The sequence below is a fragment of the Pocillopora verrucosa genome, chromosome 8 (assembly GCF_036669915.1).
Source record: "Pocillopora verrucosa isolate sample1 chromosome 8, ASM3666991v2, whole genome shotgun sequence".
Taxonomy (NCBI): domain Eukaryota; kingdom Metazoa; phylum Cnidaria; class Anthozoa; order Scleractinia; family Pocilloporidae; genus Pocillopora; species Pocillopora verrucosa.
The window spans coordinates 19750657-19778281 of record NC_089319.1 but is presented as its reverse complement, the minus strand read 5'-3'; the positions used below and the strand labels follow the sequence as shown (position 1 = coordinate 19778281).

The 27625-nt window shown below is 40.8% G+C and overlaps 1 protein-coding gene across 1 annotated transcript; it reads left to right on the top strand.

The window, feature by feature from the left end:
• The first annotated feature begins 4802 nt into the window (after positions 1 to 4802).
• Positions 4803 to 27590, top strand: LOC131777781 (E3 ubiquitin-protein ligase UBR5-like). Its single transcript, XM_059094128.2, has 30 exons — positions 4803 to 6113; positions 7384 to 7681; positions 8341 to 8491; positions 9456 to 10819; positions 11455 to 11793; positions 11888 to 12003; positions 12666 to 12771; positions 13130 to 13365; positions 13594 to 13807; positions 14346 to 14488; positions 15049 to 15189; positions 15981 to 16037; positions 16451 to 17511; positions 18043 to 18227; positions 18330 to 18399; positions 18607 to 18979; positions 19231 to 19533; positions 19890 to 20053; positions 20434 to 20895; positions 21401 to 21568; positions 21654 to 21810; positions 21944 to 22063; positions 22410 to 22529; positions 23335 to 23450; positions 23769 to 23901; positions 24111 to 24196; positions 24712 to 24823; positions 24961 to 25079; positions 25937 to 26052; positions 26763 to 27590. Exons 1-30 carry the CDS (start codon positions 4803 to 4805, stop codon positions 26921 to 26923), a joined length of 8502 nt encoding a protein of 2833 aa, XP_058950111.2. The 3' UTR covers positions 26924 to 27590.
• Positions 27591 to 27625: the final 35 nt, after the last annotated feature.

The window sequence follows — 27625 nt, the reverse complement described above, 5'->3', positions numbered from 1 at the left end:
CCAAATTATCTTGGAAAATAGGACATCAAATATCCTGCTTTATTATTCATAGCGCTCTTTAAAGTTATGTTTTTTTTGTCTAATAATTACGCCCTAATCTAAGAGCACCTCTTAAGTAAAATACGCTCAAAACAAACTCCACAAGTAAAGGAAGTAAAATGATATTTAAAGACCCCTTGTTTGTCCTAGGATCTTCCATCGGAGTGGAAGGTTTACAATCAGCGTTGTGGAGGAGGAGGCCGAGAAGCAAAATGATAATGGTGATGTGTTTCAAGGCACACTCACGGCGTAGTACTGCCTGTGACCGCATGTGGCACCGTTATTAAACCCAGCTGCAGCTAAGAGATCAATGAACAGAAAGAGAAAAGGGAAAGCGACTTTTGTACACTCTTTAGTTATAAGCACAAGAAAACTGAGACCATAATTTGAATGCTCGTAATTTAATAGAATTTCAATCGATACAATAGCTTCCTACTTTGAAAAGGATTATGGCAGCAGTTAAAGTAGTTCATTGTTATTCCAGTGCTAAAGGCCCATTTGACTGAGGTTTTACTATTATAATTATTCTCACTTCTCTACTCTTCATTCAAATGCGTTTATAGTTTCAAAGAACCACTGATTCATAATCTGACCTCCATCTCCGTGAAAATTCGGCAGAATTACAAGACTTAATGTTTCAGTTCTCTTTCAGTTGAAATGGTCATTTGAAGACATGGTTCGTGAAGGCCAGCTGGGACGAAAGAGTTGTTCATGCTTATTGCTACTTCATGCAGAGTTCTAAGATCTCCAAGTCAGAATATAAGCCAATCCAATCTACGAATTCTTCATGAACTTATTTCCCTCGTTTTATTTCGCCACTGATATCAATATAGCACATGTTTCCTTCATCTTGATCTACATTGCTATGGCACCCATTGCTATGGCACCCGGCCTTATCTACTATGGGGCGGTTTTCAGCATTTACATTCTGGCATGGGCTCTTGAATGGTTCGTTATGATAATATACCACTGTGCGTACGTGTAATGGCCTGACGTAACGGCCACCGAGTCTCCTTCTTTTTAAGATAAGGACAATAATCGCCACAATAAGACTTGTGGAGGAGATGGAAATGACGCTCCATTCAAACACATCTGCAAAGGAAAAAAATGTCAAGTTTCCTCACTGTACTCTCGAGCTATTATCGTGAAAAATAAATAGATAAATAAACAAACAAAAAACTCGCGTGCTTCTCAACCAATTATATACAAACTAAAACTGATCACACCTTGGTCGCGTTTTCTACTGTGGATTCTAAGCATTTGACTGCTCTTCCATTTCAAGACTTTTAATGGATGATCTGAACATTATCGGGCTATTATTAGGCCATAATTGGGAAATTATGGGCTCACAATTTACCCCGTGTGAAGGTTTTAAATGAAGTTTCTATTTTCGCATGATCTAATGTGACCCACCTTTTATATCCTTGTTGTCTTCATTCCCAGCATGTACACTTAGTTCCCAACCTCCCCTGCATGCTACCTCATCACATTGGCATTTGCGAGACCCTTTAACGTCACGCCAACAAGCCTTCGACCTCACGCATTCTTCAGCAGAGCAATGCGTGACAAGATCTGAATCGAGTGTCTCAAAATCCACCTGGAGTGTTTTATTGTCCGATGCCCCTATCGAAGCTTCGGGTTGAGATGACCAAGGCAAAGTTTTTGTGTGGTGAGATGGACGTTTCTTTTTTCTCTTCGATTGATTGTCGAAGTTAACTCTCTTCCGTTTGTATCCATTTTCCTTGACTTTCTTAGCTGGTATAAACTTTGTTCTTTTATGAAAGCTTCCGGGAGGAGTGGGTGGGGCTGTGGTGAGAGTAGTGGGATGGGTGAGTGACAACGTGCTGTCGACAGCGATTTTTGTGGTTCTGTTACTTTGCTTCGTTTCTTTCACATATGAGATGAAGAACAAGGAAATTATGATGATCAGTCAGTTCATAGGAAAAGGCTTACAACTGTTGTTTCAGAAGGGACGAACAAATTGGAAAACGAACAATTTGGATTAAAAGGAGAAGTAGCTGAGAGCGGAGCCATTCACAAGGAGTTCATTTAAAAAAAACAGTAAGGTTTCCAATGAACGAGCTCTTAGAGAGAGTGATTGGAAGGAAAATATATTCGAACTAACAGCTAGGAAACGAACCACATTGCCGCTAAGACAACGGATAATGGAATAATTTGCAGAAGTGTGAAAAATGTAACTTCTCTCAAAATATCAATACACCATCCAGCCCGTAGGTGACGAGAAAAAAGGAACTTGCAAGTAAGACACCGCAAATGTCACACAACACCTAATTTTCTCAAGGAATTTTATAGTAGTTCAGAAGGAAAATTCCACTTCCTCACTTAGATCTTTTAAGTTTTCAATTATTAACTTTTTAACTCCCATGAGTGACCAAGAAATAATTTCTCCTCACAATCTCAAAACAATATCACGTAGGCAAGTGATGAGAATTAAGAAAAATATCAGTTAGGGGATCATTAATTGATCCAATACCAGATTCTCCAAACTAATATCATAAGAATTGTATGGCTGACGTTAAGAAGAATTGCTAAAGAGATTTGTGAGTTAAATGGATTAGAGTTGCTTACCACAATGAAGTTCATCCGAGTGGTCATTGCAGTTTATTTTCCCATCACACTGCAAGGTTTTGTTAATGCATTTATTGACGTCACATTTGAATTCATCCTTGGAACACAAACCGGAACCTGGAAAAATAATTATTGTAAGCTTGCAAGAAATAAATGTCTGGATAAATTGTTGATTCACCGATCTAGGACATCTAGGACAGACCAATTACAGATAAATCGTGTAGACAATAAATACCGGTATGCAATTTCATCTACCATGAAATCGTTAAATAATTAAGAATTTTAAAAATGTATGTATATGATCGACTCTTAGCTATGAATTTAACTGAACACGCCCAGTCTTCTTCAGCAGAATCTAAAAGATAATTATACGGTTGAAAGTCACTATTTTTCTTCGCAGAATTTATCTCACGAGTTCGAAGTTGAGAGCTATGTACACCTGTAAGTTGTTGAAATTTTACATTTTTATCAGGCACGGAACAAGACAATACCGCGCCTAAGATCTGCGCGAAATCACTTAAATCATCTTGTCATGGAAACCATTTGAAACTTAACCAACGCCCGAGTTGTACCAGCATCTTGAGACTAAAATTTACTTGCAAATGCGACACTAGGAAACGAATGTGAATGTTTTTATATATCTTATGTCTTACCTCAACTTGCACTTACCGTTGTAACAGAGGGATAGAAAAATCAACGTTGTGAATATTGCTGTAATAGTGGTACCAGACATGTGAACTTCAGTAGCTAGACAACGGACAGAGAGTTGGTTCGCAAGCATGCAACTGGGGAAGGCAAATGCTTAAAAAATGGTAAACAACTGGGCGGTTTTATGTCGATCGTAGTCCTCTGGGCTTTCCAACTGAATTCACTAAGATAAAGCTGCAATGAACAATCGCACGTTAAAATCTCTGGATAAAAACCGGCATTCATTGTCTCAGAACCAGCCCGCCAGACCAACTTGAAAATATAATTCTCAGCTGAATGTTTAAGAGGTGGTGGTTTTGTCGTTGATGCGCGACTTTCCAATTTAAATTCAAATTTTCTTATGGCAAATGCATGATTATCGTGGAGAGCAGAGGTTTGAGGTGAAATGATGAAAATTAATATTTTGGGAATACATAAAATATTGTTTTCAGGACCTGAAAGTAAGAAAAAAATGGGCGTAGACATGGAAAATATGTCAGCACGTTCTTCAAGTTACAGGTCTTAAACTAAATACAATCGCGTTAAAAATAAACCTATATCTCGTTTAATTACTTGTTCCTTCATATCCAGTCATTTCTTTCATTACTGTATTTATTTTATCACTTTGTTCATTCACTAATTATCTTTAAAGAGGAATCAAAACACGAGATTCTCTCCAAGACTGTGCTGTCAAACATATGCCGCTTTCTCGAAACTGAGAGTTGTTTGAATTAAGTGACAGGATAATTGCTTTGAGCTGAAACATCAGACTTTACATTCCTGTCCCGGCGAGGGACTAGGCAGACGAGGAACATTTATGTGTTCATTCTGGTGAACCGATAGGGGGTTGTGGCAAGAAGGGGTAAAAATCTATTTAACAAACTGAGTTCTCATGTTGCCGTGGGTCTGTTCAGTAACAGATCACAGATGACGTCACAATGCGGTACGATTGAGTGACAGATGATCACAAGGGATAGATACCGGTGAGGAAGTACATACATAAACTTTTATCCTTTTTAAAACAAAGAATAATAGTCATCCATCTCAAAAAAAATAAGTTCAAGTGGCTCTGCAATGATGAACTGGAACAGCACAACCATTCAAATACACTGAATCAATATAGACGAAGCAGCTCTCTTTGATTTCAGTCAGTTTCTTCCAACACGGAAACTGACAGTGGAATGATATATGATATGATCTGTGAACTTCCGCAGTACGACAAACTGAGCAACGACCAACGAACACGACAAACATGCTATAACTACATACAAAATGATTCCGGATTACAAATTTGGAATTCAATCCTCGAAGGCAAAAGGATTTTTTTAGATGTAAATGAGTTTACCATCAGCTGAGAAAACCGCGTCACGTAACGCGCTGTACATCACATGAATGATCACGCGTGCGTTACACGCGCAACGGTTTGCGCATTTTTTGCAGTCGCGTGGAACTTGGAACTAGTTTCGTATTCTTATACGCCGAAAAGTATGGCGGATGGTCAGAGCGAAAATCATGCGTGGACAAATTTGTCTCCTCGCATCATTTTCGTCCGTTTAAGTAAGGATAAATCCAAAGATACCGTTGAAGATGAAATATTCAAGTACATTAAGAAAGTGTTGGATGAATCAACTGACGGTGACAGCGAGTTGGAAAAAGCCAAAAATTGTGTCACTCTGCCAGACTTTGGCACGAGTAAGATTGTCCAAGTTGCAGTGGGTCCGGCGTTCATAGGATTTCTCTTTCATGATGGTCGTGTTTGCAGGGTTAAATGTGTTTCAAAAAGTGTCGAAGGCACACAGACATTGATTAATTCACAAGGCAGTTCAGAGGAACCAATATTTCAAGTGAAAAGCGACGAAGTGTACGCGAAACAACTTCAAAATCAGTTAAATGAAGAGATCAGGATCAACAGGACTTCACCAAGCAGGTCGCTAGTGCACGGAGGAGCGACATCTTCACCTCAATTTTCATTTCGAGCTTCCGATAGATATGGCTTAGGAAATGCTTTTCTTAGTAATCGGACAAGGCAAAGAGTAGCGAGACCATGGACGGCAAGAACAAGTTCTAGTAATTATGTCACAACTCAGGTTAAACAAGAAACTCAGACAAAAAGTGAAGAACCACAACAATCAAGCAATACGAGATCGTCGCCTGTAGGAGACGGTGAATCAAGCAGTCACGAAACAAACGCAGATGAATCAAAGCAATCTTCCAATTCTGATAAAAACATAAATCCTGATGAAAGTTTTACTGATGGGGGCAATTCAGTAACTTCAGTTACATGTAATACTAAATTAGAAGACAAAGAAACAGCTGGAACTTCCAATCCAAATGTGCAGGACAAATGTAATCAAGAGGTAGAAAATTCTTCAGGAAATCTGTCTGCAAATCATTCCTCATTGGAGACTTCATCTAGAAGTTCTAGTTCTCGTCGGTTGGTTTCTTCACCCACTCTCCTCCACAGGACAGTCTATACAACAAATCTTCCTGGAGTGGTGAGACCCTGGCCTCCATATGGTATACCAGTAGTTGGTTCTGTGCAACAATTTCCACCATACATCAGCCGTGGAAATCAGATGTCTGGTAGGTCTTCTGTACCACTCCAAGCTCATGTTGTGCGTGCTCATCTTGCTGAGCAATTGGCAGGTGCGTATGTGTTTTCCAGAGGGCCCACAAGTACTAATTTTCAACGAACAGAGGAGAGAGCTGCTGGTGACAATAGTAAAACCATTAGCTGCAATGACCCAGATTTTTGTTATCCTGAAATTGGCAACCTGGAGTGGCTGGAAGTGGAAAACGTGAGTGAAGCGGCATGTGCCTGTACTTCATTAAGGGGTTTTTGGTGTTTTACAATTGTCCCTGTCATGACAAAATGCTTGAGAAAATGTTGGTTTTGATCTTTTTAAATTCTGAGTTTATTTGTGCTGGGTATTTTTCAGGCATTAGAGATAGGAAAATTCTCTGGCCACAGCACAGAATTTTTAAGCTCAAGTTTTCAATAGCTGTAGCTGTTGTTTATTAAGATGTTGAAAACCCAGATTGCTTTCATACTACATGTATTTAACCCTGGAACTAGAAGAGTGACTGGTTTCTAATATCTCCTTACAGTATCACCCAAATAATAAGAGCATGATAATATAGGAAAGGATCATCATTATTTAAGAAGCTCTCGATTGTCAAACAATTCTACTAATGTCAGTACCATTGGAATTGAAAGGGGAAAAATGAGGAGGTTATGACTAGTAATGATAGTACTCTCCTCCTGCTTTATGACTCAGTGAAAATCCTGTTTTACTTTGTAAATATGATTATACCCCAAATTGTGAAGTGAGTCTGACTTTTTTCAGTGGCTTCCTAGAGAAGGAAAAAAGATTAAGAAATTAAAAGCATCATAAATGAAGCTGTTAAATTTAAAGTCATTATAAAACTGTTCAATGAGTGTTCTCATTGCATTGTTTTCTCTCAAGAAAGATTAGGGTGGTGATTGTGGACTTCTAGTTTTTACATCATCAGTTATAAATCTTGGCAGAAATATATCAAATCTGTTTTAGGAGGGTTCTAAAGAAGGTTACATGTATCTGATACTTCACTGACAAACTTTGACTTGTGCCTCGTAACAAATTAATTTTGTGCTTCTTGATTAAGCATACTGAACACTGTGACATAATGGGGCACAAACAATATCCAACAGCAGAGAATTACACATTTTGGTTTAATGAGATAGATAATAAAATATAATTAGTGCTTTCTCTTATTATTGTATAAGCTTAGAGCAAAGTGTGTTTGTAAGAGCTGGAAGAAAAACTTATTAAGTAGAAAAACCATCCTAGCAAACAAAATGAACCCAGGAGTAGCATACTATGGACAGGGACTCAATATTGAAGTGGTTGGATGGGATGTCAAAAACTTTGTGTTTTATGATTATAATCCATCTAGTAATACTTAATTTTAGTTGATTCTATTACCTATAACAGCTTTTCTTTGCATTTTCATCTTGCTCAAAAAGTTGATTGAATTGGTTTGTGCTTTCAAACAATTTTAGCAAGTATTTTTTTTTTCTTTCATTAGGGGAAAGAAGTTGCTTTCTCACACATAACAGCAATGCATTCAGAATTTGTTCTGGTTGAGAAAGGAACAGGAATCCTTTATCACTGGCCCTATGAAAGTGATGTGGCTTGTGATGTTGCCATGGAGATTTCATCTTCACTTGAACCCAGTTATTTTCCATTGGCGAAACCACACCCATTAGGAGAGGCTCTAGGGCTGGACAGTGAAAAAGTTTGTCTTCTGGCAGCATCAAATGTGCGTTGTTCACTAGTGACTTCAAGTGGAAAGATTTGTACATTTTACGACAAGCTTCTTAGAGGTGTGTGTTCAGTAAATGTTAGTCACAATGTACAGTAATGGAGGACAAAATGTGTAGAATTGGCTTGAATTTGTGGATGGCAATGAAGTCATTCTCAGTTAAAGACAAATTTAAATCTGTTCCCATTTTTTGCATTTTGACCCATTGTGAATTCTCACTCAGGAAGTACTCTTAGTAATGAAAAACTGTGAAACTATGAGGTACATGTGTGTACAAGCATAATTTTGGCTCTGATAATTCAAAGACCTAGAATTTTAGAATATACCAACATGTACAACTACTGAAGGATTGATCCATTGTGAATTCTCACTCAAGAAATACCATTTCCCTTTTTGCCTCTTGTGATTTCATCAACAAAACTGCAATGCAAATTCCCACAGTGTGTCATTATACAGCTTTTATTTAGAGCATCAGATGGAGAAATCCTTTGTTTGGATGTTGGCAAAAACGGTCTTTCTCAGGAACCTCTCATAGAAAAGTTCTAGCAAAGTTGACATATCCCAAGGCCTGAATAACATGTATTGTAGGATGCCCCTTCCCTGTCTGTAGCCTCACTTTTTCTTGATAAAGAAAACATGAACTAAATGTCTCTAGATTTAAATTAACAGTAAATGCACAATATACCTCTAATCCAAACTTTTGATTTTTGTCCCTCTTAGAATCAAATTGTGGAGATCCTCCTGCCCTAGTGCAGGAGCTTTCTCATTCTGCAAGGACATTTGCTGAACTTCTGGGAGAAAAAATTGTCTCTATCAGCTGTAGTGAATTCTTTTCAGGCTTGATGACACAGTCTGGTAAAATATTCTGGTGGTGAGTTTGATGCCATATTGCTTTAGGCATGTCATTTGATATATACAATGTAACTTGTGGGAACAGTATTGAGTACAGATTGCACATGTTCAGTTGCATGGTGAGCCTTGTATGCATGAACCTGTTTCAAGCCCTCAGTTAGTAAAATGGGTTGAAACAGCAATTAGTGCCATAGTACACTTGGAGGAGTGAAAAATGAGAGAAGCATGAGTCTGGTCGACCCAACCTGACCCAAACCCCTCTCTCTTTTTCACTCCTCTGCCACTATTGCTTTGTTTACTAGCTGCTTTGTTTATCTAACTGACATTTATGCTTCTGAAGACCATTTTTGAAGAAAGTCTTTGACTTTCCCCTTGAAAATACGATGTTGATTCTCAAACCAGAGATAGTTTTTGGTTGATTCAAAGTTGTGCAAACTCTGAGTCAAACTGCTACAATCTTACAGGTGTTTCTGGTCAGCAGTCAGTCTCCCATTCATGGTCACTTGGGAGGTTGCTGAAGTGATCCTGCTGACATATTAAGTGCAGGTGGTGTTTGGTAGCCACCTAGTCCTGAGTGGCTTACTTGTTGCTGATTTTTAGTGTTCTGCTACCTTCAGGGAAATCCACCGCTAAAATTTTATTTATTTGCGTTTTATATAATTATATATATATATATATATATATTTTTGTTTTTTTTTTGTTTGATTTATTGAACAAACTTGTCCAAGCAAGATGACTGGGTGTCAGTAAAATTTTGTGTCATTTTTTACACTTCATCTTGACCTCTGTTTTACTTATCGCTTGTTCTAAGGGTTATTCTTAAACAATATTTTACCTTAGTATCGATCAAACTAGTGTATATTTACTTTTACTTTGGTTAACTATTGTTAATAATGTTGAAGCAAGCTCGTGAAGAAGCCTTGTTCAGTGTTCAATTGTTTATATAAGTCACTCTTGTTTACTTTACTTGCCTTCTCTCTTAGGGGATTGTTACCAGCGGAAGAACGCCAAAACTTCAGGCAGAAGTTAAGCAAGGCAACAAATCAATCAAGCAATATTGGTGTCAATGAGAAAGTTCAGCTTCGTCAGCATTTTCCTGGGTTCCCTGGTGCTTTAGTCTACAAATACTGTGAGGTCAGGGGACCCATAGTGGGGCGTCTGCTTGGTCATGAGTCGCCAGAAGGAACAAGCACCGTTGTGACAAAGATTAAGGTTGAACCACTTTTCAAGAAAAGTGTGTCTAGCGACAAAGCAGACAGTGGGGCGGTGCAAACAGACACAGATATACCAGCCGCGAATTCTTCTCGAGCGAAGGCTGTTGAAGAAGGGTTAATTTCCAGCCAAAAGGATTTTGCTAGATCCTCCAGTCCTCACACGAGTGTAAGAAGGAAGGCACAGTTCTCACACGTGTCAAGTAATGCCTTTGAAATCTGGGAGGTCAAAGATGTTATTTTTCTTGAAAGCGAAAACAAACTGTTGGGGACTGTTGCGGCAATCGATGGCCCTCATGTTATTGTGAAGGTTGCAAACGTGATGTCACCATCAGAATCGTCACTACGCGTCTTCAAAGTATCCGAACTGGAGCCTGTACCAAGTGAGAGTGCCGAGGGAAGTGCATTAACTCAACCATTACCAAAAAGTTCGCTATATAGAGGTTGTATTCAACATGCGCCAAAGTGTGTTGTCAGCAGCTCGCCCCGATCGGGAGGCAAAGATGTTCTCTCTGGTTTTAAACCAGTGGCCATGACAGCCACATCGACAGGGATCTCTCTCGTTGTGCAGCGTCTCTCAGATAAGAAAACGTTCTTTATGGGACCAGCCATGGAACAAGTTGTGGACAGTAGTAAGGTGTACACGTGTAGTGGAGATATTAATGTACCCTCGAGTATTGACGATGGTTCTTGTACGGTGGAAGCTGAGGCCATCCAAAGCCAGGAAGGAGCCCTTGCACCAGTATCTTTGGTGCCTTCGGACACTTCTTCAAAGCCGACCATTGGGCTGAAGAGAAGGAGAAGTAGTGACGAAAACGATGACGATGATGAAAGCGACACTTCACATTCGCTTCAGATGAAGCCAAACATCGAATCATCAACATTTAACAGACTTCTTCCTTGTAACTTCCATAGTACCAACCAGAAATTTCCTTTGCTTCACTCTTCAAGTGATTATGACATTGTTCTGCTGACTGATGTCAACGGCTGTCTATACCCAAGGCCGTTTGGGACCAAGTTATCAAATCCGAATGTTGGTGAAATTCCTCCTGTTCAGAGTTTTGGTCTTGGGACGCGATTAGGTCACAGTTCAGAAGGCAATTCTTCGCCTGAAAGAGTGTTGATAGCATTTATAGGTTGGTTTCATCTTGTTTTTCGGACGATTTCTTCTAAAACACTGTCTCTTGTGACAACTTTAATCGTAAATGAAAATATCAAACTTTAAATTATGTTTGGCAGTGTCATATCCACGAATTGAATCGTTGTTTCCGGTTGAACCGGAAGCTCCGTAATTTTTGGGTACCTTTCCTTTTTCAAGAAACAAGGTTTCTGGTTGCTTTTACAGCATAAAAATTGCAAAACATGTGTTGAAGACAGTTTAGCCAAAAAAAAAATCGCAAATTTTATTAATTTACTTTCGAATTCCTTGACGCAATCTTTTGGTCTTTTGATGAATCATTTGTTGACGAAGGTTGTGCGGATGAGTGGGATACTAACGTTTTTCGTTTTCCGCGTTTTTGTGGATTTCTTCGCGCGCCGTTAAAAAAAAGGTTGTTCGGTCACGATGTTTGAGGATATTTCGTGTTTTTTGTGGATTTCATCTTGCTCCATCAAAAAACAAACAGAACCAAACCAAACACTAGGGCAATATCTACAGTAGAAAACGTGAATGAGAAAACTTCGTCAAGAACCCATACTTCCTTATATTAGGACACACCTACTGTATGTCCTAAAATTTGTTCTTAAACGCCATTTTCCATTTCTCTCACAGCATTCCAAGAGCAACACCTTATACCAGCTGTGCAATCTGGCGTGGTGGATCGAATCCAAGAAGCACTGGACTTCCTCAAACAGCTGAACAGCAGTAAAGACATCGGAAAAGGAAATAAAAGCGTTGTAAAGGGGTCCAAAAAGGTTGTCATCACTGACGCTCACGGTGAAGTTCACGGAGAGCCAGTGGGACAAACTGTTGTAGTCAGCAAGAGAGTTTTACAGCTGCTTCATCAGCATTCCACCTCCAATCAAAATGTGTTGCACATTTGTTGTAGCAATCCAACATTTGTTGAAGACCGAGATGGAATCCAGAGTGTTATAAAGAACAGCAGTAAGGGTACGTGCATAGCTAAACTTGACCTTTTAAAAGAAATAACGAACTTGTGTTTGTTACGTTTTAATTAAAGTTGTAACTTTTGTTTGTTTTTCAGAGGCAACTGGGCCTATTAGTGTAGGTTCCAAGAGCAGTAGTGAACTGTCAGTAGATGTGAGAGGATTGCAAATGTTGCTGAATGATTCTGTATTTGCCAAAGAATTTGTGCCCATGGTAAGGCCATTTCTCTTTTCCAGCAACTTTCAACTGAACGGCAAAAGTAATCCAACATTGCATTGGTTCTGCTTAACTTCGTTCTCTGATTTGTCTATGAAAGTCCTGCCACCCTCTCAACCAATCAGATTAAAAAATGAAACCAATCGCGACCTGTCACTGCGTTTTCCCGCGCTTTTGGGCAAGTTGCCTATTTTTCTTTTCTTCAAGTTCTCATTGGCTCCTAATGATATTTTTCTTTGCTCTGACTGAGCATTGTGATTATTTTGAATTTGTCTTCCCGACACTCGATCGAACTACGACCTGTTCATTTTCATAATTTTCGATAATTTCAAGTTTTTTTCCTAAAATCATTTTGTATATTCAAGTATTGTGTTGAATGGTAAATGGGGAGTACGCATGAAAATTGTATATTTTGACCACAAGTAAATCTGGGGCCGTCAATTTCTGGTTAGTTTTGATCATGAATTAACCACGCCTTTCAAAATGGTTATTTATTCCCTGTCAACAATGGATAGCAGATTGAATGCTTCCTCTTCGTACTACAACAATCACCGTCGGTGGAAACGCGTGAGCGAATCCTTGAGCTTGCGCGCATTAACGCTGTAGTCAATCATCCTGCCATACTGCATGTTAGAGAAACGTTGGTTTTTGTATTTCAGTTGAAAGAACGAGATGCCTGTGGGAATACTCCTTTCATGACAGCTATCCAGTGCCACAACTTTAAGGCTGCTATGTACATTCTGGATTTTGTGGAGAAAGACAAAGGTAGGTAGGAGTGACTCTGACGAGGGTGTTGTTGTGTTCTTGGGCGAGAGATACTTTTCATATTGCCTATCTCTACCCGAAGTATAAATGGCTGATGTATATCATAGAGGTAAAGGTTTCGACACGAGCCGGTAAATGCCGCCTATAAGGCCTCTTATCGTCGTCTGTTTAGTCTGTGAGCAGGTTCGTGTTTAGATTTCGCCTTACAGCCCCTTTTCCGGGCACAGCCGCCTATTACATCATCTGCAGCTGCATATGGAAAAAGTCATTGAATCTCTGAGAGGGCTTTTTTAAAATAGAGATTTTACAGTATTAAAGATGATGTTATTGTACTTGTGACATTTTTCGCATTCCGTAGACAACTGCTCCTTGAAGGAAATGATATTCCCAGCAGCATTCAACGGCATGACGCCTCTTCATGCTCTCGCTGTCGCCTGCACAGAGAATCTTCCCCCCAGTGGACTGGGAAACAGCTTGACTGTGACTAACCTGCCTTCCAGTTACACGCCAAGGATTCTGTTGAAGTTGTTTCAAAGCAGATATCCGTCAGCTTACAGAGCCACCATACCACCTATAGACATGGAGGGAAGGAAGGTAAAATTAATTGCCGCTCCTGATGAGAATTTTAATACATTTTCAAGAAGAAAGGTGACGAGTAGGTACTAGTATCATCCGCTGATCGGGAGAAAAATAAAAATAAAGTTTCCTCCCTCCTCTCCCCGCCCCCCAAAAAAGGAGAAGAAAAGACAGACCCCCGATGAGTTCCCGAAGAGTTTCTGATCAGTTCTTGTCAGGACTTTAAGTCTTGTGTATTCTTTGTAGTTGTATCGCACGAAGACCCCAAAGCAGAAGGTAATTGAAAAACTGCAAGCCAAAAAAGCGAAGAAGACACATAAGAAGAAGCCCTCTGAGGTGAAGAGAGGTAACTTACTAACACCACCCACGTCTGGTGGGAATGGACATCCGTGGTCAAGGCGATATGTCGATGGAGGAGCGCGGATTCCCGTGGTCAGCAGTCGACGAGAGTCTTTAACAGGTGAGGGATTATTTATGCGGTGATCGGCCAGATGCTCACCGAAAAAGACATTGAATAGGTGCTTCTTGGATATTACTCGTGGGTTTTTTATTTATGACGGATTGGAAAAAGAGAACGAAGCAGTAACAGCAACAACTGCTGTGTGTGAAGAGAGGTATTTTCAGATAACCTGCATAACCGACGTCTTAGGTCAGCGGAGTGATGTGCGCTAGAGTCGCGTGCAGGTCAATACGAAGTATGTTTCTGTCGATGACAACTCCTACAGCCTCAATTCGTCCTCCAAGGGAACCCTTAATTATCGTGCTAATTACATGTCACATTATTCCGGGGAGATTAGTTGTGTTGAGTTGAAATTAACTTAGGAGGTGATGCTTTTTTTAGGGTTTCATTCTCTTTCATACCTGTCGTTTCCCCTCGACCACTGAACAATATTTCTGCAGGAATTATTTGAACACAAATTCCTAGCCCTCGCTGATGCCTAGAACTATGTTTCGGTTGCGCCTTTTTTTAACACCTGGTTAATTTTTTGTTTAATTAGGAGTGGTGACATTTTCTGATCCTAAAGAACTGAGACAAGCTCTGGTGGAGATGGATCATCACATGGTGTCCAGTGAGATGACCGCACCCGAAGGTGGACTTGCCAGCTTGGTGCAACATGTTCTGCATGTCAAACTCACTGAGGTTTGTTGTTGACAATTTGTAAGAAAATCACTCCGTCCAGCTTAGTTCTACCTTACATTCAAAATCTCTTCTTGACCAGGTGGCCTCGAGGTCGAGTTCTGCACTGTCAGTTAAGGAATCAACGAGGATCCTTAAATCAAAAAGTACAGACCGCGAACTCATTTAGAAAGAGGTCTTCATTAGATGTCTTCAGCGCATCTGACTGGTGCAGGAAACAATTTTCAGTGACGTGTAATGACTTGAATGACTGACGCACATCGAAAGCAACACGAGTCAATTTGAAATCATCGCTTAGTCGTCAGCACCGGTCATAACCGACAGTTTAAAGATAGCAAAACATTTGTGTGTCCGAAACAGAAACAGAGTTTTCGGCAACAAAAGCAGATTTGAATTCCAAGGGAACTCGCAGCAGAGTAAAATTTGCTGAATCGACCAATCACAGCACGTTTTGTAACTGAGATGGGAAATAAAAAGGGTTATTTCCTGCATATCGCAACCTAAACTATCACAAAGATATTTCACTAAAGCAACTAATATTTGAGTTTCGGATTAATTTCCAGGTAGAGAACGAGGAGTCAGAGAAGAACGAGATGGAGGTGGGTATCAGAGGGGGAGTGTACAATGTGTCCAATGTTGACGGAGTACCCAAGATAAGTCCAAAGTCACAGGCAACTACCAGTGGTGACATGCTCAGCAAGACGGTAATAACGATGGTATTGATAAGAATGATGAAAATAACAATAATAATCATCATCATCATCATCATGATAGTTGTAATAATCTTAGTTCTGATGATGATTGGTTGAGTATAATGACAATAATCATGGCAAGAATGTTATAATAATATTTATGATGATGATGATTATAAATATCAATTGCCTCTTTATCGAGGCCTCAAGTCTTCATGTAACCTGTTGCCTGTGTTTATTACTCTTCAAGTTATTCAGCTTTGAGAAGACTAGTTGAAATGTGAATTTCAACGGCCAGGTGTTACATCAACTTTCAGCTGTTTAGTAAAACCGTGCTCTAGATCATTTTGTGTAAATGTTGATTTTAGAGCGTGAACAGTGTCAAGATGACTTAAGGCTGACACTGCTTTGCTTCAAACATCCCAGTCAAGAAAAAGAATCACTTGGCCCATTCATGGTCTAAAATCGAAGCCCATGTTAGACTGAATTTCAACAACCCACCCATAATAACTCATAATTGTTGTGCCTCATCTTGTTCTGTATGTAGTGAATGAAATGTTTCCTTTGGAAACTACATGTAACTGGAATTAAACAATTAACACATTGAAACATTTTTTACACCATTGTGTGCACCGTCTTTGCGTAACATGTTCAACGAATGTGATCCGAGATGGTTTCAAGCATACCAACTTCAGATTAAAACCTACTTTATGTAAGAGTAATTTAAAACCCCTTTGCTATACTTAGGAGATGGCGTTACCGAGGTTGTTACTGGTCCTGAATTCTTCCATTTTTGTCTTTAGGAAGAAGAAGATAAATTAATATGCCAGCTTGTTTGCCGCCTTTTGCCATATCCAGAGGTTAGTAGTGGTAGCATTTTGTCAATTTTCAAGATTTTTGCGGGTAGGGACTGCTTTGTTCCATCAGCATGAGGAGGATTGGGAAGAGATATATTTTTGGCAAGGGGGTGATTGACAAACGATACCGAAATAAACCATGGCTGTACGGTGAATCTTCTTCATCTTGTGAAGACAAGGTGTATTTTCATGGAACTCTTCCTTTTTCCAAGATCGGAATTTTTAATTCTCCGTACTTATCACATAACGTTCCATAACGCGTAAGTTCTGAGAATTGACGGTTCTCTGTAGGTTACTATTTGTATTGCGCTTACTTACCTGCTCCCCTTGGCTGCTTTTAGTTGAGAAGTGCGTTTTCACTGATTTGTATTCTTGGCTCATCATACTACATTATAACGTGACTTACAATGTTTCAGATTGCCACAGCCACAAACAGAGAGGGCGAGACAGCCTTGGCTTTCCTGGTGAACAATTCCCGCTGGGTCAAACTGAGTGCAAATCAAAAGCAGCGTCTCTCTAAATACGGCAGCATCTTGCTTGGTCAAGACGCAGCGTTCCCTGTGAAGCGAGAACAGAGACCCCAGCAAGAAGTCTCTCGCTCTCCACAGGAAGACGAAATAATGACGGAAATCAATATCACAGGCGTTTCAGATACCACTATGCTGGAAACTAACCTTTTGGCACAGCTCGATGATATCTCGAGCAGCTTCCGAAGCATCGTGGACACACTGCAGGCTTTGGAGAGGCGATGTCAGCTGCCTGAACAACCGCGGCAGCAACAGCAGACTTCTCAGACAGGTGACGAGAAGGATATGGAGAAGCTTCCTGGGAACGAGTCGACATCAGGTGCAAACGAAACACCAATGGATGTAGCAAGCGAAAATACAGCAGGGAGTATTGACTTGATAGGATTTCCTCCCAATACAGCAGTTGTTCCTGATGATCTCCCTGGTGACAGTCTACCAGTTTTGATACAACTCATACAAAGCTGGCCCTCCGTGGTGTCAACGATACTGGGTTACTGCCCTTTTGGCGCTTCATCAGGGCACTCAGATGTGCACATGACGAAGGAGGCTTGTGGTTCCGACGACTCACCTCCAAAAGGTCCATCTCGATGTAACCCGGTAGATTCTTGCATCCTGGATTTGTTTGTCTTTGAGTTGCTCTCTCACTCTGATGAAGCCGTTTTGATGACTTTTGTGGAGATGATTGTTGATGAGATGAATAAGCATTCCCAAAACATGACGCTAGATGCTGTTTATCGAATTGCCCAATTGCAAGGCGATCTTAGCCCTGCGGATGTCGCCATTATGGTGGGGATGAAGTTCTTGAGGTCTGTTATTCGTCAATTGGCTGTTCATCTCAGTCGCTCTGGCTTGTCTTACGTCGACCTACGGACTCGCCTTGGGTCCAGTCCTTCAACGCCCAGTACCAGAAGCAGTCAGGGGGACAATGTAGAATTTAAGAGGAAAGTCAGGTAAGGAATGAAGAGCAATCTTCAACAGAATGTCGTCGAAAGTATTCTGGAATTGCTTTGGTTTTTCGATACTTCACCTCAGTACAGTTTTTTCAACGCATTTAAAAATACGACTTGGATGATTCTTCTTCTATCACTAACTAAACAAGGACACTCCTTTTGCAACTTGTTACGTGACTATCTACTACGAGAGGTTTTGTGTGTGTAAGTGATTGTGAGTGTTTGGACGTCGTCCTCTGTATAGTTAACCTTTAACTCCCAAGATCTCATTAGTCCTTCTCTTTGCTGTCCCTTACAGTTCTTATTATGTCAGCTTGGAGAAATTGGTATTAGATCAACTAATAATCCACTAATTGATATTGTTCTTTATTCTCGTAGCTTGCATGCTAGGGAGTGTATTGATATTGTAAGGAGAAATTCTGTTTTGGTCACTTATGGAAGTTAAAGGGTTAAGTGACCAAAACGTTAGTTATTTTTGCAGTCCTGTTGCACTGTATTCTCACCATCGACTTGTCTTGTTATCGATTGTAGAATGATCCTTCGCTCGTTTTCATGGCTAGCTGTTCACGAGCTGACTCAGGCTGCTGAGGCCTCCGTCCTTCCCGTTCGCGAGGGTGTGGCTAAACCCCAAGCTCGTTCTACTGGTTCGTCTGTGAGTAACAATGTTCCTAACCCCAATGGAGGATTTCCAGGAGGGAGGTTCCGATTTAGACCAGGTAAAGTATTATTGAGAGAATGCAATAAGTCTGTAATGTAAAATCCAAAGAAGTTTTTAAGAAAGCTTTTAGGAAAAACTGAGCCTGATTTATAAATTGCAGGAATCCGAGTGGGTGGTCCTCATGATTCAAGCACCAGACCACAGGATCCACCACTTAGGACAGCTCAGAGGTATGTTTAATTTAATGCTGTAAATCCAACTCTGTCCGGAATTTTCTAGATATTTTTTCAGTAAAACGTATGAATAATGTATTCAGAATAAACTCTCTCAAAACTTCCAAGGCTCTTTTTCATTAGATGCTCTTGCAGTCTATACCCGCGTTGGTTTCTCTCAGAATTTTTCTGCGCGTGTGTGACTTAATATGTGTTCTACATTAGGATTTCGCAAACCAATGTGACAGAAAATTCCTCAGTGTGCCGCAGTATCAGACTAGCAAACATCTCTGAAGGACCTTCCGGGATCGCTAACAAGAAGCGCGCTCCAAGCCCCTTCAGGGCCTCTTCCTATGAGGTTTCCAGGCTGCATGGCAAAAAGAGTTCCCTAGTCGACAGTGACAGTGACTCTGCTGACGAAACTGATCACGTTGGAGCTTTAAGTGGCGACGGTGATAGCGACATGGAACTAGACGAGCGAGATCAGCGGTCTGTTTCCTTGACGACAGGAATAACCCATGACCACCCCTATGCTTGGGCCCTGGATGGTCGCGTTGCCAGTTTGAATGAGGGAAACAACTTGCCCGGACATATTCACGTGAGTCTCAAATGATGAAAGCTAAAAAATGGTCCTTGTACCGTAAATGGCCTTAAAACCGTCAAAATGATCGAGAATCTACTGTTTCTGAAGATATTTTTGGAGTACAATTATGTCTGTTGTGGTCGTTTTTGTTTGTTAATTTTTTCCTCTGGTTATTGTTCTCTTTGTTGGTTTTTTCCCAAGTTTCCCTCTTCCCGAGGGAACTTTCGCAAGTAACATGCTCGAGGCATCCCACTGTTTCTTTACAGATTCCACAATGGGCGACCCCCGTCGTTTCACCTCCAAGCGTCCACACTGGAAATTGTTACTTGACTCGCATGTTCTCGCGGCTGGTGAAGGAGACTTTGGACCTCATGACAACTCTCACTAAAGATACCCACCCCACTCAGGAGGGTAGTGCCATGCTGCCCTCTCTCACTACGACCCAGGAGGAACGTCAGTCCGTTCAGGACCATGTTATGTCCGTTCTCGAGAAGTCATGGCTGTGGCTGGCTGGAGTGCTTGACGTGGTCGAGGGTCAGTTGCGGATGGGAAAAAATTTTGATACCAAGGTTGGTCTCTACGTTACAACTAACAATCTTACGTTACATTCTCTTGACCCTTTATGCCCTAACATCGATGTCCACTTTCTCTATACACTTCTCTACTCATTTTCTTTGGTACTGACAAGGAGGATTTGTTTAAAGATCAAAGCTTCTTAAGTTGGCGATCATTTTCTTTATTCTCATGATCTTGATGAATGGTTCAACAATATTAGTGTAAGAAGAAATTAGTGGGTGATCCTCGGATCAGCGCCTTGGAAGCTTATTTCAAATTTAGGGCAATAATATTAATGAGTCCTATTCCTGTCTTGGCGTACCACATTTGCTTTCTTCTGTAAGATATTTGCATATTATTTTTTCTCCAGCGGTATCTAGCGTCACTACAGCGGCCTGAAGACACTGAGCTGGCCATGTTGGGAAGATCTTTGTCGACCATACCAGGGGCCTCTCCTGAGGAATATTTGATGTTCCTGTTGAGGGCTCATAATAATGAACACAAGGACTCACTCCCTGTTGTGGATATGCTTTGGTAAGTTTTATCGCTTTAAGTTTTACTGCTTTGTTAAATTTTACTGCTTTGGTAAGTTTTATTGCTTTGGCAAGATTTATTGCTTTGGTGAGTGTTATTGTAAGTTTTATATGGTAAGTTTTACTGGGGGGTTGGGATTAAAGAAAAATTCTTCTTGGCCTAGTTGTTCTAAGGGCGCATCAAGCTACCCAGTGGATAAATAGCTAACCAGCAGATAGGTGTTAAGAAAACGTACTGCGCTATCCATCTGCTAGAGATTCATCCGTGGAAAGTGTTATCCGCCCTTCCAACGGTCGGGGCTTGTTGTGTTATTTAGTAAACCTTTCTTGAGGGTCCCGTGGATGTCTACTTGATAAATATCATCTTACTTAATTTCTTAGTTATGAGCACGCTGTGTATGTTCTGGACGCATTCATTTACTCCATGACGCACTGGCCTCGACTGGCTTCAACCCTCAACCGAAGAATTTCCACAACAAGCACCGATGGCGACGACTCTTGCCCCAGTTTCTCTCAGCCTTCACAGCCCGAAGATGGATCTTCAAGCCCGGAAACTAAGCCCTCACCTACCACAGAATCAAAGCGGTGGCGGCGTCACAGCCATGAACGAGAAGCTATTATAAAGTTCTTTGGTATGGACGTTATACAGGGTGACAGAGAGAAGTTTCTGACCAGTCTTCAAGATACAATTCAACAGAAATTTCCCAAGGTACCCAAAGCATCTTGGGAAGTTTTCACTCATAATGTGACCATGGCCCGTCAGAAGTCTGAAGACCCAAATCTAGCGCAAAAGGAAAGTGACGAGGAAAGCGGACTACCGACAACGTTTAGTGCGATGGGATCGTAAGTACTGTTTGCATTCATTGTCCACGTTCCACGCGAGATAGAAACGCTGGCTTCGAGTCAATCGCGTGAAATTGGTTTTTAAAAAAGTTAACTGTCTTTTGGTGGTGAACTTGTTCAGTTTGGTTTTCTTTAGTGGCTGAGGCTCTTACCAAAACAGGAGCGTTACTTCGTGATGGGACTTCGTTAACGAGTTTAACGCTTCAAAGTTTTTCTTTCGGTTAGGTTAGTTTTAAGTTCATGTAAGTCTCTACTTTCTTTACCAGACCCAGTTTTCCATGTTCTCGTTGAAACATATAGAACTCTTTGCCATTACGATGATATATTAATTGATAAGAAAAGATCCTGGACTGCATTGATTTTTCTTCACTTAACATAGGGATTTGCCCAGAAATCTCGCGCCACTTTAGCAACCAACCAAATATAAAATTAAAACCAATTCCCTGAACTTCTAAGGGAAAACCAAGCCTTAAGTGATTCTAATTTGTTGTTTATATTTCGGCAGGCACACCTACCCCTCTCCCCTAGTGACAAATTGGTCACCTGATCATGTGATAGGCAGATGGAAGATCTCTGTGGATTTGTTTTCCCGCCTGTTTCTGGCAGATGGGCCTGGGGCTGAACGAGAAAGTTTCTTAGCGGCACGCGCTGGTGTGGCGGGAAGATTAGCAAGGTACGTATGCGCTTATGGCTTCTCCAGATGAACTCATCTTTTCGATTATTGAATAAACTAACTCCACTATGCTTTTGTTGCCCAGGTTCCGCCGAGCTGCTTCTTATCTCCGTGAATCTATCACAAGCGAATCGCAGCAGCTTGGATCGTATGGAGGACTGGGTGCGAGAGTCAGCACCACTCTGACTCTGGCAGTCAAAAGACAGAAGATACAGGAGAATACCCTTAGAATACTCGGCGAGGTAATTATTATCGCTATTTGCCCCTTGTTGTTTTCCCGTAATTAATCGTTAAAGATTATTTAGGGCAGCAAGTTTGTGATTCAAGGCACTCTTAGATGCAGTACTAAAATCTCCTTGTTTTTTCCTTCTGTAGATGTCCACATTTCATTACAGCAACCTTCGAGTCAAGTTCGAGGGAGAGGAGGGCTCTGGGCCGGGTGTGAACCGGGGATTCTTTGCTGCCATGGCGAATGCCCTAAAAACGGACGAAAAGGTAACTATGTCGGAAAAAACGTTGTTCTTATTCTTCGTTTGTCTTACAATGTAGTCTCTTCCGATGTGGATTTCGACGTTTCGACAGCTAATCGGATGAAATTGGCGGATCTCCAGGATGCCATTTTTGCTAAAACTTGTTCCATGATTTTGAAGTCATTTTTCTTTCTTCTCGCCAAATGTACGTTCGTGCGCACCCACTGGTTCCGTGTGTTTGTCGTACTCGTCGCTGTAGTTAAGTCTAAAGTCGCTATAGTTAAGCTGAGGTACAGATTACATTAAAACGATGGATTGCGAACGTTGAGGCACACAAGTCTCCTTTGCTTGACACATTTCTCATTTTCTAGCTTCCAGTTGAAACCACGACTTTACTTCATGAGCCAGGGAAACTGCCGGAGCAAAGTGGGTTCTACGCTCCTAAACCATTTGCGTATTCTGACAACTCCCCAGAGGAAAACAATATCAAGGTAATTATCTGGAATGTTAAAATGAGATTTCTTTGAATTCTGATACATGTTTGGCTGCACGTTTTCAGCCCAATTCAAGACGTACATGTACGTGCTCCATGCAGCACTCGTTTTGGACGACAAACCTGTTCTAGGTTAATTTTATCACGGTAGTTCAGTCTTCCTTGATTGAGCCATGTGCCTGCAAAAAATCCACTTCGCATAGCTGAAGTTTTGTTAAGTAGATGGCACAGCCGCTAGGCGCGCGCAAAGAAACACGAGACGTGATTAACCTCTTTTCAAGTCTCCTATCTCTTCGTTTTCTGGGAACAAGGTTGAAGAAGTGAGTTGAGGTACAAAGCTACGTCCTCGTTTGTTTTTGGTCAAGCCTGCCGAATTGAGCAATATTAATCGAGTTTCAACATTACTTGGAATTGCGTTGGTCTTGCTTTGTGCTAGGACTACTGAGAAAACACGTACCACTTTACAGTTTAGCCTCTGTGATTTAATGCAGAACTAAAATCAATCGTAACTTGGTGACTGGCGTTTGCTCGTGCTTAAGGCTGTCTTTTTATCTCTTTATTTTCACTCTTTGAGTCCTCATTGGCCAACCTATACGAAAACCTATAAAATTTAAGGACTTTGTCAAATACCCCTGTTTTACTCAGCTTCTCAATTACTTTAGCATTTGAAGCTTTTTGCTAGGTTTGATTCGCAATTCTTTGATTCCTCATGTACTCCTGAGGAGAGTGGGAGACTAAGAGTAACCCGCTTCGACACAGAACGTCGGTAACTTGTGAATTTATCTCGCTTTTATTTGTTTCAGAATCGTCGCCTGAAGATGTTCACTGCCATTGGCCGATTCATTGGTTTGAGTCTTTGGTTCAGTAACACCGTACCACTGAACTTTAGCCGCCACGTGGTTAAATTTCTACTAGAAAGGTACCGTTGTTGGAAAGAACTTAAATAATGTAACTTTATCACTGAGGAGGCGCTTCAAGCTTACCAAAAATTACAAAATTGACAGCCTGGTGAGTCTGTTAAACCTGATGAAGGTCTGCGTTGATATATCGAAATGTGAAATCATCAGTTTTTATGCCTGCTTTGGTGTTAGGACTACTTCGATATTGGGACTGCGTTCGTGAAAAAGGTTAGAAGTTCCCAACCGCCGACAGAGACTTCCAACACCAGTCGCAGCAACAATCGAACAGATCACAATATTTTGTTAATATTGTTGTTGTTGTTTTCTTTGTTATTTAGAGATGTAACTTGGGAGGACCTGGCGTTTTTCAATGCTGACCTATTTGAGGGACTCAGTCGTATGATTCTAGACACCACTCACCCTCTGATGACCTCAGAACGCTTTCAGGCCACATACTGCTGCCATTTTGAGGTACGAGTTTAAACAGTACATTGATGTTACAGTAGCCAGAAGTTTCGCCCCTTTGTAAGTTTGCACCAACCTCGACGAACTCGCCCCCGTCATCGAATGGTGATGTTACAGACCATTGTTCTAGAAGCTTAGAGTGTATATTTATTTCTACAAACACCTATGTCGTCGATAGGTAAGAAAACAGCTTAGTTATTATTTTGTACTTACAGACGTCAGTGGGCGGGACAACAGAAGAACTCGTACCTGGAGGTTCGCAGATTCCCGTGACGCCTGACAATATCTTCAAATACGTCAGGTAATGTGGTAAACTTACTGCCTGAACGGGAGATACATGTTTATCTGAATTGGTTGACGCATCGATGTCACTAATATGTTAACATGCTTTAATAGAAAGTTTAGACGATGCTACTGTGACAATAGTAATTTTGATATAAGTGTGGGCAGGGGGATGGGGGGGAGGTGGGTTTCCGAACGCACGTATTGACAGAGACACCGTTGGGGTCCTAGAAAGAAAGAAGTTCGAAAGTCCTTTCACAACCAGTTCTACTAACAAGTATATATGTTACTCTCAGTATTGTTGTTAGAATTTGATTTACGTGAGAGGATCAGGTTGTTATTGGTTTAAAACGGTTTCTAAATAAATTATTTAGAAGGCGTGCAATGATTTGAAAATGTCAAAGGACTTTGAATCAAGATTTCCCAATGCAGGATTTTTGTGAAAGCGAAAAGCTCTTGATGTTCTATTTTTATGATTATGAATATCATCATTTTTATTATTGTTGATAATTTGACCGTCGTTTCTTTGTTTAGACTTTATGCTAGCAAGGTGATGATCGGCTGCGTAGAAAACGAATTACGAGCCATGAGGAGCGGACTAAATGACGTCATTCCTTCTGAACTCCTGACATCTCTTACACCAGAGGTAAGCCACCAGTTATGTGACCAGCAGTCGTTTAATACTGTCATGTTTGCTACGTGAGGTGAAACTTAGATTCTACCCTCTAATTTTTCCCTCCCAGATTCACACTCGTGGTTCTTTTTTTCTCCTTTCCTTTGTAGGATTTTCAGCTCTTACTGTCAGGAGGAACGACAGATGTCGACATCAACCGTCTTCGCTCTGTGATGACGTTCAGTAACAGCAATGGCTGTTCCACCGATATCCTCGACAGATTTAAACGGTAGGTAACATTAGACCAACAGCTGATTCCTTATTCTACTTAGTGGCCGTCCTACATAACCGCTAGCTTAGTCTTGAGAATTTTTTATTTCAAGACAAGATCTCTTAGTTTTTTTTCATTTTTTTTCTCATTTCTTGTTTTCTTGACCATGTACAAATTGCAAAGAGTGGTGACGTGATCATCTTGAGTTGTAGGAGGAAACTTTTTTACCCGTAAGCGCTCTTACAAGATGCGAAAGCATCCCTTGGATGATTTCCCCTATGATGAGTTCCCCTTTTGATGAGTTCCCTTTGATAAGCCCCTTTTCATACCCTCTATGATGACCCCCTCGGTATATACCCATCTGATAAACCTTATTCTAATATCTCTCCTTTAATAAGCTTTCTATGATAAGCCCGTCTTTGCTAAGCCCCTCTGATAAGCCCCCATCTGATATCCCTCACGATACGTTCCCTTTGATAAACCCCTCCCTCAGAAGAGTCCTCCATTTGACAAGATTGGCCCCACCCCTCTGAAGCGCCTTCATTTGACAAGATACGCCATCCCCTCTAATACACTCCCTTCTTCTGAAAAGCCCCCCCCCCTCCACTCTGAGTAGTCCCCTCTCTAATAAGCCCCATGTCCACCTGGAGCTTTCATAGAATCCACGATATTTATGAAAAGTGGTCTAATTATGGACTAGCTCCTTTGTTCTCCACATTGCTGAAGAGACTGTGGAAGACCTCTCGGATCTTATCTCATCTGATCGAATGTAGGGTCTTGACCAGAAACCAATTCCCCCAGCCTGCAGTGAACAAATTTCACCCATAAGGTAACGAGAATTTAAATATTGATGACGATCTTTGCACCCTATTAAGGTGGTTCTGGTCCATTGTCCAAAAAATGACTCCTCTTCAACGACAGCAACTGCTTTACTTCTGCACAGGGAGCGCGGTTCTCCCAGCTCTGTCCGACAGAAGAGACCCGGAACAAGGTATGGTGTTCTCTCTTTCAGTGATGGGAATTTTTCTTGTCTTATCTAAGTTTAGGTCGCTATATTTAGACACAAAAATGCGTTCTATCCGTTCTATCGAAAAAGAGTTTTTCAGATGAATTCAGGTCGAAATTGACCGATGTAAATTTAATTTGTAATTCAAAATGAGGCACCCTTGGACCGGCTTCCCAATTCTTTTTTCCAATCCGATCACAGGGAAATGATCCTAGACAGTCGTGTCATTCCTTTTTAATCAAGCTATCCAGTGTTATTTAGCAGTATCTTAAACCAGGAGCGCATTATGATGGGCCAGTCCTTCTTAACCCTTTACACCCTAACATCAGTATGCATATTCTCCATAGTTTCACTATACATTTCTTAAGGTTCTGGAAAGGAGAATTTGTTAAAACAATCAAGAGCTTCTTCAGTTGTTGATCATTTCCCTTATTCCCATGACCTTAATGCTTCATTCAGGAGTGATATTGTAAGGAGAATTTAGATGCCAGTCATCCTTAGGGGTTAAAGGGTTAACCCGATTGTTCTCACTTATGATATTTCCCAAGCTGAGGCTGCGATTAAAAAGAACCTTGTTAAGGATTTTTATTTCAAGACTGTTTAGATGTGGCCATAAAAAGTGGAGGCTCACTTGTTTAATACTATAGCGTGATATGGAAATGGTATCCCTGAAGAGACAATTTTCATATTTTCAGACCTTAACATCACTGTGGATGTCATCAGTGGAAACACCAAGGCGTTACCCATGGCAACTACTTGTGGTCAGCGGATGAGCATACCGTTGTACCCTTCGAAGAAAATCTTGAAGAGAAAACTCCTCCAAGCCATCCAGTGTCAGGGTTATGGCTTGGGTTAAATAATTTGTCAAGATGGCTCAACTCTTAATGCTTCTTTTCATTGATTACTGATTACCGTTTATTTTATCACCGGTATACTGGAACTTTGTCTTGTAAAGTACGATTCGTCACTTTGTGACGAGCCTTGCTCGTGCACACCAAACACTACAGAGAAAGCACCCTCTTCATTGGACTGCTGCGTGACTTTTACGTACCTTTCAATTTAATCTCCGATTATCAAATGACTAAAGTTTTGGAACCGTTTTTAGTTGCGCTTCTGTTTCTGTCAGGAATTAGAGATTAGCTGAGTATTTAGTTAAAGTATCGTACGTATTGTTTCCGAGATTGATGATAGCTTTAAGGTGACATGTTTCGATTCCTTTTTTAGCGTTGTTTGACTTCACAACAACGTAAAAATAAATGGTCGATGAAATGGACACATTTTTATTTAAGATAAAATGGCAGCTTTTTTCAATTAGTGGCCGCAAGAACAGCGTTAGGTCGCCTCGCGTATTTTAGGTTGATACAACGTGTTTTTCTTGAAAAAAGGCCTCCAGCATAAGTTTTTAGGACGCTGCTGGTGAAACGCTCTTATTTCCTGTATGAAGAAAATTAGATGGTTAAATAACTGATTGTTGCAAATGTGAAAACATAGTGAGTAGGTTTAGTAATAAATAAATAAAGCACGAATGCTTACTTGCAGTTGAGTGTATTGCCATGAG

What these genes read in the sequence shown, in the direction of transcription:
- LOC131777781 (XM_059094128.2), top strand. Translation starts at nt 4,803, where the DNA reads ATGGCGGATGGTCAGAGCGAAAATCATGCGTGGACAAATTTGTCTCCT. An exon ending in CCAAAGAATTTGTGCCCATG is followed by an intron (nt 12,004 to 12,665) that starts GTAAGGCCATTT and finishes TTTGTATTTCAG; the next exon opens with TTGAAAGAACGAGATGCCTG. An exon ending in CAGAGGAAAACAATATCAAG is followed by an intron (nt 22,530 to 23,334) that starts GTAATTATCTGG and finishes TATTTGTTTCAG; the next exon opens with AATCGTCGCCTGAAGATGTT.